The sequence below is a fragment of the Erithacus rubecula genome (genome assembly GCF_903797595.1).
Source record: "Erithacus rubecula genome assembly, chromosome: 10".
NCBI classification, from domain to species: Eukaryota; Metazoa; Chordata; class Aves; order Passeriformes; family Muscicapidae; genus Erithacus; species Erithacus rubecula.
In genome coordinates, this window is record NC_136662.1 from 4939904 (window position 1) to 4951289 (window position 11386).

The 11386-nt window shown below is 41.5% G+C and overlaps 1 protein-coding gene across 1 annotated transcript in view; it reads left to right on the forward strand.

Moving 5' to 3' along the window:
* The window catches only part of GLIS1 (GLIS family zinc finger 1), a 182887-nt gene extending 171946 nt beyond the window's left edge, over positions 1-10941 (forward strand). Inside the window, exons 10-12 of the mRNA XM_079313555.1 lie at positions 1941-2125; positions 7440-7607; positions 10289-10941. Of these exons, the coding sequence (XP_079169681.1) occupies positions 1941-2125; positions 7440-7607; positions 10289-10425 (490 nt within the window). The 3' untranslated portion in view covers positions 10426-10941. The remainder of the gene's footprint in view (positions 1-1940; positions 2126-7439; positions 7608-10288) is intronic.
* The last annotated feature ends 445 nt before the right edge of the window (positions 10942-11386 follow it).

Below are 11386 nucleotides of genomic sequence, written 5' to 3' on the forward strand. Positions count from 1 at the left end.
GCGTTCCCAGCAGTAGCCAGGACAAGACATTCCAAGGACAGGCAGAGGAAACCCAACACAGGCAGTTGCAGAGGACTCGCTCCCCAGAAGCATTTCCCTCCCCTATTCACAGTGGTTTCTGGCTCATCCCGGCATCGGAGTTTTTAGTACGTCTTTTGTTTCTCTTTTAAATGTGTGTGTGGTCATTACCCATATAAATGTCACTATCATGAGCTCTTCTAGCTATTATCTTTCCAACGAAAACAACTGCAATCGTTTTAATCTCCTTTCGGATGGAAGCATTTCCAGGCTCCTGAGGGCGCGGTGCCGTGCCCGTGTCGGTGCCGTGCTGCGGGCCGGGCCCCGCCGCGGCTCAGCGCTCGCAGGGCTCACGGCGCTCCCTCGGCCCCAGCGCGGCCCCGCAGCCCTTGGAGGAAAAGCTGCGGCCCCAGGGGAGCTGCCCCTGCCTTTGCTGCTGCTGCCGCTCCCTAAATAAAGCCGGTGTTTCCCTGCCGCTGCTGCTCAGCAGCGCGGGCTCCACAGAGCGTTCGGTCCCTGGCCTGGCACCGGGTCACCTCCCAGTCCCTTTCTGGCTCCTCTGCAGCCCCAGGCCTTTTCCAAGCCACAACAAATAGGATATTTCTCTCCTTACGTGTTGGCTCCTTTAATTCGACAAGTAGCCTTTATTTTACGTATTACTGATCAGCACTTACTGGAAGGGGTATCTTTCTTAGAAAAAAAAAAAAAATGTTTTCCATTTCTTGCTATTTGACTTGAAAATATCTTTGCCTTCACCCATTTAACAACGCTAGTTTAAGTCCTTAGTTTAGTTTGGGGAGTTTCAGCCTTTGTGGTTTGTATTATAAGTCTTGCTTCCTTGTTTTGGGAGATGGAGTTATTTGATTGGATTGGTTGATTTAAACCCCTTCTAATATTTAAAGTGTCACTGTGACAGCTTTTGGCAGCGTTCCTGTGCCTCTCATGTTAAATTTGGTTAAGCTGTTGTCACCATTTATTCACAGCTCCCCTCTGTTTACCTCTTGCACACTCCCATGTAGCCTCACTCCCAAGGTTGGTCCAATTGCTCCAAGAAGCTGTCGTGTGAAATGATGGTTTATAGTGTTTGAACAGCTTGTGCAGGGGTAGAGGAAGACACCAGTGAGAGATTAAAGTTTTTATTTAATTAATTTTTGTCTGCCTCCAATGGTTTGTGCTCAGTATTTTTTTCCAGCTCGGTGACATCTATTACAACCTGCAGAGGTTGTTTTATTTTTCTTCCTTGGGTTCTGTAGCTGGGAAGTTTCCACAGGGTGGCTCTCAGACAGTGAGATGGATTTTGCAGTATCTGAAGGTTCTGGTGCTGCTCAAAAAGGTCCTTCTTAGGTTTAGCAAAAGCTCCAGAGGCAGCAGAGGGTACTGAGAGCTGCTCTGTGCTGTTTGTCAGGGCACACTGGGCTCTGCAGCACAGAGCCCCTTGTCACAGCTGTACCAGATTCACTCTTTGCTCCTCTCCAGAGTGAAACCAACACTTTTCTTTGTCCTGGCTGCAGCTTGACCCTGTTACAACTTTACCTGTGTAGGCATTTAAACAATTTGCTTGCATTTATTCATTCTGTCTACATTTTCCACTTCTGTTTGCAGACATACATCGCAGCTCACAAAATTCTAAATCAAACTGAGCTGCATTTAAGTTGCTCACTGAGGAGTGGTGTCATTTTGATTCTATTGTTATGGTGAGTGCAGGAACTCAATGTAAAGGGACAGAATTCCTTGTCAACTCTCTTGCCTCCTAGTAAATATCTGAAGGTAGCACTGTATTGTTGTCCTTTATTCCAATATAATTTGTACTTGCAAACCAGATTCTCTCTAGTTTGGCCATTATGGAAATAGTTCATTCAAGTGTTTAATTTTACCATATTATGATGTGATATGTGAAGATTTTTTGTATTTTCTTTTTCCAGGCTTGCTCCCAACATAATCTCTCCACTTGTCAGCCCCCTGAAAGCTTTAGTTCCACCTTCCCTCTTGCAGAAACATGGCTCTCCATCATCCCACAGCCAGTCACCCAACGGGCAGCAGTTTTCTGGGATACCAAATACACCCTACGCCCCATTTCCCAACCAGTCTGTACAGCAGGGATCTCAAGGTAACTCTTCTTGTTTTTTGCAACTTTTGTAATTCCTAGCTTGAAAGAATTTTTTTTTTTTTTTTTTTTTTTTTTTTTGGCTAATACTCTCAGCATTTCAGTGGGAACTCCAGTTTTTAAACTGGATTGATGTACATACAGATGGAAATACTCAGACAGGTCCATGCTGTGATATGTCATCATAATGGGGCTGTCATCAGAAGGACCCAACAACAGATTCATTGCTTTTATTCAGGTCCTTCAGTGGAAGGCTGCTGGCCATGCACCTCCTCTGTCTGATTATCCAGCCTGGAGAGTGACCCTGCAAAGCCATCCAGTCCCAAAATACACGAGGCACACCTTGGCAGTGTCCTGCTCAGCCCACTCACAGTGATGCACAAGACATGGAATTAGACAAAAAAAAAAAAGATATTTTTTCACTTATTATTTGGAAGTTCAGCTTGGTTTATGTTACATAGTAACATGTAAATGCACTCTCTACAACTGTAGAGTGCCTGTGGGATTGAATGACAGGAATGGGAGCAGTAAGCAGCTGTCCCACAGCTTAACTGAAAATATTTTTTTCTGAATTATTCAGCCTTTTTAATTGCGAGCTTACATACCTCTTCTGGAGTTCTGATGTGGAAAATAATTAATATCCCTGAAATTTCTGAGGCACAAATTAGCAAGAGATATTATTATCACAGATTCTTCCAATAACAGGAGCTTGCATATTTCAGAAATCTGTTATGCAATCCAGATGGCGAGCTGCTAAAATGTGGTAAATATTCCCAATAAAGAAGTGTGCAGGACATCTGTCTGCTTGCAAGAGCCTGAACACAAACCCATGAGCAGCTCCCAGCTGGGATGGGGTTGGGTATCCCAACATTTCCCTCTGCCCCTCGTTCTCTGAGCAGTGTTTTTGCTCTTGGGTTGGACAGGCTTAGTCTGAAAAGTTAAAGCATATTATATTTAATGATTTGTGCTGTAGGAAAAACTAACTCAACCTGATGCTCAACAGATTATTCAATTTAAAAAGATTAACTCTGTAAAGGAGAAGTGGCAGATTTATGATAGCATATAATGATATATGATTATGTTGCTATAATGAGCTAAATAACTACAAGCCACAAGAGGAAAGTTTAGCAGCTCATTACTACGGCAGAAACAAATGCATAGACAGAACAAGTTTTGAACCACTTAAATAAATTGACTTTATTCCTTAAGAAAACCACATTTCCTTTTGAATGAATTGTTGCTTTCTAAGTGTTATGTCATGTGGTTTTGAAAAAGCAATAATTTTCCACTTTGGCCAAATGTTGAAGTATTATTATAAATTAATTATGGAAATGGTCATTCCAAAATCAGTTTTGATTAGCAGCCTTTGAAACCAATTATCTGTAACCTGTACTTAGCTGTACTTGCTCTACTTTTTTTTTTTTTTTTTGCCTCTCAGTTCATTAATAGCACATTTTTCTAATGGAATCTGTAATAATTAAGGAGTTTTGAATTTTTGCCAAAAAACGGTGTACCACATAAACCTGGTGTAGAACCAGGCATGTGTACAGAAGCACATAAACAGCATGGATGTGGAATTTTTAGGAGATGGCAGCTTCATCAGGCTGGTAGCAGAAATATTGATCATGAAAGAACAAGCTGATATTATTTATATGTTTTAACCTTGCTGTAGTAAAATCACATGGAAATCATTACATGCCAAAAGAATTTGGCAGGCAATGGAATCCTGTAGTTATTTATACCTGACATGATTTCTTGTCAGAAATTTTATGGAATTTGAAAAGCTGAGATTTATTTGCAAATACATGTAAATGACATGACATAACAAGATGGCATTTAATAGCCATATTCCAATTATTTGCTTATTACATCATTCATTTTAAAGCTGCTTGAAGTTTTCTAGGCTGTGCCTTAGAGAAGCAGAGGCAGCCAGTGCACTGTGTGAAGTGGCTAAGTACAGCTTTTCTGCCACAAATTATTTCAAAGCAAAATTTTAAATAAATGTTATGTTTGGAACTCAGTTTATTCCTTTATGAACTGTTATATTTCTACATCTACTGTATATAAAACATTTAACAGTGATCATTTAAACTGACAGGGTATTTAGTAAATTCTTCACTTGAAAATAACCTCAGAAAATTCTTGATTTAAATAAAAACTGAAGGAAAACCTGAAATCCATGTGGCAAAAAAAATATTGGTGGAACACTTATTGCCAAATTGGTACTACAGATTTGCACTCTAGAAGGAGCAGGGATGTCTGCACTGGATCAGCCTTCTTGCTTACTTTGTATTTAACCACTGAAGGGAGTCTTTTTAAAGAACTTGTAATAAATGCTCCCTATTTAGTTTACTCTAATCAACCATATTTAGTTAACTGAATGCTTGGTCATGGGATTTTATTCATATTTTAATTCCCCATATTTTCTCAGTGAAGCCTTCAAAGAAATCTAAAGGAACCACAACTAATGCAATGAACCCAAAGGGTCAGAAATCCCATTTTTAGTGTCATGCTTTGTTCTACATGACTTGTGTTCCTGCTGCACCCTTTGCCATCCTCGTTCTGTGTTTTTTCTTTACTTTCATGCCTGCATTTATCCCACCCTGCAGGCACATTAGAGCAGGGAGGGTGCATTTCTCTGTGTTTTCTCTTGGCAGAAATCAGGTCCTGGTGGAACTCAGCAGTGCAGTAGCAGTAGGAGGATTTTCCTACACCCCTCTCTTCACTGGGTGGTTCCAGGAACACTTTTTCCTCTGCCTTCTCAGATTATCTCACAGTGGTGCTGAGGGATAAACACTGCAATCCAAAGAGAGAATTTCATTGCTTATGGCAGTTCTTTTCCAGACTCTGATTGTGAGGCAATTCTCTGCTTCAGGTATTTCCAGACAGTGTAACTTAAAACACTTCAAAATACCCTTTCCCCATAGGTCTTGGGAAAATCCTGGATCCCACTAGTTTCAATCCAGTTCTGTCATAGTTGGCTGCTCTGTGCTTTTCTAAGCCACTGTGCCAGCTCTGTGGATCATCAAGATTTTGAATTGATGTAACAAAGGCAAGCCTGGGAGCTCAGGGGAAAGACAGCAGTTACAGGGACAGAGAAAATACACATCATGCTTCTCTAGGAGTGATGTCTAGAGCAGACATTCTGGAAAAGGTTCATTTTTTTTCTCTAGCAATGCATCTAAGTGCTTTCTGCAATCAGTTGTGCCTCCTTTGAAGCCAAGTGTCTCCTTTTTTTCACTGCTCATCTCAAAAGGATGTATTTTTAGAAGGCTTACAGCAAGGAGTTTGTGTTTCATAAACAGAAATTCAGGATAATTATCAAAGCCACACTGTACCTAAAACCACATCAGAAGAGAGCTGTGCTACCTCTCTTAAGAGCTCCTTGGTTCTTTGAGCCAGACTCTCCAGGCAGTAAACAGAGGTGGCTGGCTGTTTATTCCAAGGAAAGACATGCCTCATTTAATGCTCAGCTTTCCAAATTTTTGGGCTGCCTTCTCCATTTTGCTGCTGCTTCTCCAGCAGCAAATATGAGCAGCCTTGGTAGAGAGTGTGTAGTGTCTTTATCTAAGAGCCATCCATTAGGACTTCACTGATCATGGACATCAACAGTTTATGTACTTTGTAATGGATCATACATTCTCAAAAAATGATGCATCTAATCCTTGAAGGTTCTGCCAAAGCACATATTAAACTGGGAAACTTCAGAGCAAATCTTTCACCACTCAATGAGTTTATTGCAGTTTCTACTCAAGAATTGCCTCAATTTGCCTTATTTATTGCCACCTTAGGAAATAAGAAGTGCCCAGACCCTGAGCTTTGCCTGGTGCTGTCTGCTTGGTCAGGATTTGGTAGTAGAGGGAAAGCATAGGGATGTGTGGGAGATCTTACTGAACAGGAGAGAGCTTGCACACTGCAGGAATTGTACAGGACACATTCACCCCATGGAGCCCCATGTGCTCTGGGACAGGCACAGGGATTTAATTTCAGAACAAACAGACTGAAGAGCTGCACAGGCAGCCCAGCAGGGCAGGTCTGTGCTGTCAGCTGGAAATGGGGAAATGTGGCTGGGACTGGGATTCACTGAACTGCCCTGAGCTTCTACTGAGGAAATGTTTCAGTCTGAGTAAGACTCAGGAAAGAAAGACAACAGCTCCATATTTTTTTCTGGCAATCAGAGGAAAATCCTGAAGCACATTCTGCTAGACTTTAAGCCTAATTTGGTTGACTTCAGTTGCATTTAAGGGAAGGACAGTCATTTCAGAGAAGGTAGGAAAAGGGGTAGCTGATGGGAATGTGCAGCTAATGTGTAATGCACCTGGAATAAAGAAGAGGCAGGAGGAAGGATGAGAATTAAATCAGGCCATGGTTGGTTTAAATATTGTGACATACTTTGAGATCATCCTTATGGGAACAAATTACAGTTTTTTAGGATTTTGGAACAACTCATAAAAAATCGAGAAATTCCTTCCTCAGCAATTCATTTGTCCTTTACTCTTAAGTATTTTCTTTTGTTGTCTGCAATTCATACACAACTTCTGATGACAAAACCCAAACTGCTGGGTACTGATAATACAACACTTGGGAAAAAAGCCAGGATCTAAGAAATGTTGGGTATGTGGAGAACGAAAGTCAAACATGCCCCAAAAGCAGAATGACTGAGGCAAGCAGAGACTGTACAGATCTATCTTAGCACTTTCCAGAAGCAGAAGACCCCCTGGTTGAACTCATCTTCATGTGACAACCATCTGGAGTCAGTCCTGCAGTTCTAGGTCAATTTTATCTTCATACTGTGGCCTCCTGTGTCCAGTAAAAGGAGTTCATTTGAATCAAAAGCAGAGAAAGAAGTTTGAGGAACCTGTGAAGGTGTGCACAGCACACAATGGATGAGAAAATACTTCACTTAAATGAAAATGAAGCAGTGCTATTCATTTAAATACTATGTTATTGTATTTAAATTAAGAGTGATTCTTTACAGAGACATTCCCTTAGGAGCTGAGCAGTGTGGACCTGATCCAGTGGAGGGCTCCCTGCTTAGCTTGGAGCCAAGTGTGCTGTTGACTGTGTTCAGCTGATCTATTGCTTGAAATGAAGCCCATCCTTGAGATTTTTGCTTGATGGGGATCACAGTCCACAGCACCTTGTGGCACCAAGTCTGATGCAGCTCTTCTGTAACTGCACTTTATAGAACAGGACAATCATTTTTCCAAAGTTAAAACTGAGGAACTAACCCCCCCAACAGTAATGAAATGCTGTGACAGAAGCAGGGATTGTACCACTGCAGAAGGATTGAATTGTGTGCAATATCTGCTTGCAGGTTACCAAGGCAGCTTTCACTCCATACAAAACTGTTTCCACTATGGAGATTGCTACAGAACAATGGACCAGTCTGTCAGCAGTGATGTGCTCACAGGGGAATCCCATTGCTTCAATCCTCTGAGGCAGAATGGCTATCACATACTCAATGCACCTTTAGCTTCAACAGGTAATTTATTCCACCTATAACAAATTAACCATGTGGTATTTGTAGCAAAAGGGGCAAAGACTACATTTTATATTCAAAGTTATGACAAAACTGTATGAAAAATGCCCTGAATTTTGTTTTCATCTATAAAAACCCCAGAAGGAAAGCAATTTTTTTTTCTTTAATCTTGCTGTATTTGACTGATAGGCAAATTATCTTCTGTTCTTGTGGATGCCATAAACAACACCCACCTTCAGGAGAGCTGACTTAGGCACTCCCTACATTTTTTTGTGTGGTCTGTTCATTGAACATCTCAGGTGTGCTCAGGCAGGCTTTTATAATCAGGTCAAAATTATACTGGCTACATTACTATAGTACTGCAGTATTTTAGTATTCTTTTTTTTTTTCCCCTACCTTTAAAATGAAGAATTGACAGAATTGCTGAAATCAAACAAAATGTGAGTAATTGTCAGAGCCACAAAACACAACCATTTGCAGCAATCTTTACTTACATATCTCCAAGAAATTTCTCTTCATGTCTGCACTCAGGAGGGCACCTCGGTTAAGAATGATACTGAAAACATATGTTTAAGTGCTATTTGAATTGGGGCCTGAGTCAGACCACAAAATTAGAGTTGACTTTCCTGTTTGTTTTGTATTAAAGGAGGCTCTGTTCAGAGCAAGTGTGCACGCATTTGTCTGCTGTTCCATTCTGGGAAGTGCATGCATCAGTAACCAACACAAGGGAAACATTTAAGATGAAGTTTCAGCTTAAACTTTGAATTCTTTAGTGTTACTCATAAGTTTGATATTACTGAAACATAGGGGTTTTTCATGTTAACATCAAATTTCAAGCTTAGATTGACAGCCTGCAATATTTAAAGAGCAGACTAAATAAACTTTCCAAAAGAAATTGTAGCAGTAAAGAATAATACCGTGGCAAGACACCAACTTCAACAACAGTTGATTTTTCTGTCTGGGCCTAAACTATCATGAAATGTTTCTGTTTAGTATTTTTGTTTTTGGAGTGGTTATTGAGGCATGCAAATACTTAAAAGACTGTAATATAAACATGTATGAAATATATAAATCTCATCTCATCTTTTAGTGTGTAAAATAGAACCATTCAGGTTTGCAAGATTCATCAAGGCTATGCATTAATTTTTTTCAGGCTTTTATAGCACCATTAATATTAAATGAGATCTCATCTCACAGGAATGCCAAATGTGACTGGCAAACAGCTGTTCCATGAATCACGTTAACAGTCAATAAATTTTTATTTTCTGTTCAGGACTGTGGATAGTTTACTCTATCTGGAATCTAATAATGATTTCTGGGGTGTATGCTTATCTTGGGTTTTATCCATCTGTGGTTCTGTATCCACCCTGTATACAGCCTCATCAAATAGAAATTAGCATAACATAAACACTTGCAAAACTTATCAAAATATGGTCACTCCACTTGGCCCAACAGAGATAAACATGCTGAGGTCGTCCTCCAGAACCTCTGGACATTCACTGTGTGCCAGATTTCTGCAGACAGCAGAATGTGACCTGTAAACCAACAGTCAGTTAATAAGTCATAGGAAAATGCAGAAATGTAAGTAAGTAGAGAATTTGATCTCAAAAAATAAAAATGTACCTAACAGTAAAATAGCCACAATGAAGTGGACAGGTTTTCCTGCAGCCAGGACTGCAGTGTAATGCAGGATCCATCCCTGGCTGCTGGTGTGGCACCACTTAGCCCCAAGGGCCCTGGACAGAGTTTGGCTCAGCCCCACCCAGGCACACCTGCCTGCAAAGGTGTGGAAAAGGCAAGGGGAAGGCTGGAGAGAAGGCATCACCTCATTTTCCACCAAGGTACAGAAAAAGAGTCATTTCCCAATGGCCCCACAGAGTCATGAGGATCAGCCATCCCCAGTGCAGTCCCCACTCTGTGTAAGGGCTTGACTTTCTGTGTCAGCACAGGCATTTGCTAAACTGCATCTTGTTCCATGTGCTCCCTCAGCTGCTGCTGCTGCTGTTATTTATTCCATTTGTGGTAGGTAGGCTCTGGGGTGCCTGCAGGCTCAGTCCAAGGGATAGAACATTGTGCTGAAGTTCACACAGATGCTTTTCTAAAGACCCAATCCCAATCAGGTGGTAAAGGAAATGAGAATATGTAATAAAGGATGATGCTAAGGGGGAGAACTGCAGGCTACCAGAAAGCCATGGCAGTAGCCAGCCTGGCCTGCTGGGCTTTGGTGGGCTGAGGTTCACAGCTCTTTCCTTATGTCCTGAGCCTGAGCTGCCCCAGCCATGCTTCCTCAGACCTGCACTATGTAGGGAGCTGGTAAATGGAGGGTCCAGGTTTCTTCTGGGTTTTAAGAGCAGCTGGGAGACACATGGAGTATTTTTTTGAAGTGCTATTAAAAGGAAAAACACAGACCAAGAGGTGTGCATCACTCCTAGTGCACACTTAGTAGGATTGTTGCCCCCTCATTGTTTTGATGTCCTGGTCAGATAATGACTGTGAGTCCCAAGGGGGCTGTGCTGTCACCAGCCATGGTGACACAAACACTCACTGAAATTTGTGCTGAAATCTCCTGGGCAAGCTTTGATGCTGAGCACTGTTGTCTGTCCATCCATGCTGTGCTGTGTGAGCCCAGGCCCCAGCTGTGCCTCCTCCTCCCCTGGCACTAACTCGTGTCCATGCTCTTCCAGGCTATGAGGGGATCTCTGAAGCCCAGTGTGTGTCTGAAGACATGGTCTCCAATGGAACTGATGGAAATGGATTCTTCCAGAACAGTGCCTTTGATCACTGCTTGAATCACATTCCTTCCATCTACACAGATACCTAAGAGCAGTGCTGGCCTTGTTTCCTTTATTATACCTATAACTGCGTATGTAATAACAAAGGTGTTGTTCAAGTACTTTTATTTAGTCTGTATCCCTATATGTGCTCATTTAAATGAACACCTCACATTTACCAAACCATTTTATACATGAATAGTCTGTATAAGATAATATTGGAACCTGTTCCTTTGCTGTGGCACTTTGAAATTCATGCTTTAAGGGAATGAGGAGTATTTCAAGCAGCTTGTTTTGTAAGTTCTCTCAGTAAAGTGTAAATGTAAGTTATATAATAAACTTGTAAAGAAGATGTTTTCCTTCTTGGAAAGTATGCTTCAATTTGAAAATGTTGTTCCCTTTAATCAGTTTTCATTTAACTTGTTGGTTCGGTCTTGCCTTTTTCTTTTTTTTTTTTTTTTTTAACTAAAAGGATTTTTTTAATCAGAGACCTCATGTATATAAAGATCTACATTTGCTCAGCTGGTTTTGTATTTTCAATTTTACAAGAAAGCATTAAAAACTGGAAACAAGTGTACTGTCATTTCTTATCACCACTGGGCTCCCTGGTACTGCATTGCTAACGTGCCTGACAGGTATTTTAACAAAGCAGTGACATCTCAGTCACTGTGACAGTAAAACAGCCCACCTTTATGTGAACAAAACCAAGGGGCTTCCATTGCAGCAGTTTGGTTCCCTGTCACTGTGGCCCTGCCCCCAGTGTGTGCCAGGCAGGGCTGTGAGAGCCCAGCTCCTGGAATTGTCCCATGGCTCTGGGAGAACAGCAAGGAAAAAATAACTGGAGGGGAAAAAAGATTTCTCATTTACAACCCAGTGCAAGTTGGGCTCAAAAAGGGCTGTCCAGACCCTGCATCAGTCCATGTCTGTTCTCATACAGAGTTAGCCAGGCTGCTACAGGGCACTGCTGAAAAGCCCAAACTGGGTTGAACCCAGGCTGTGGCTGGGAAGGAA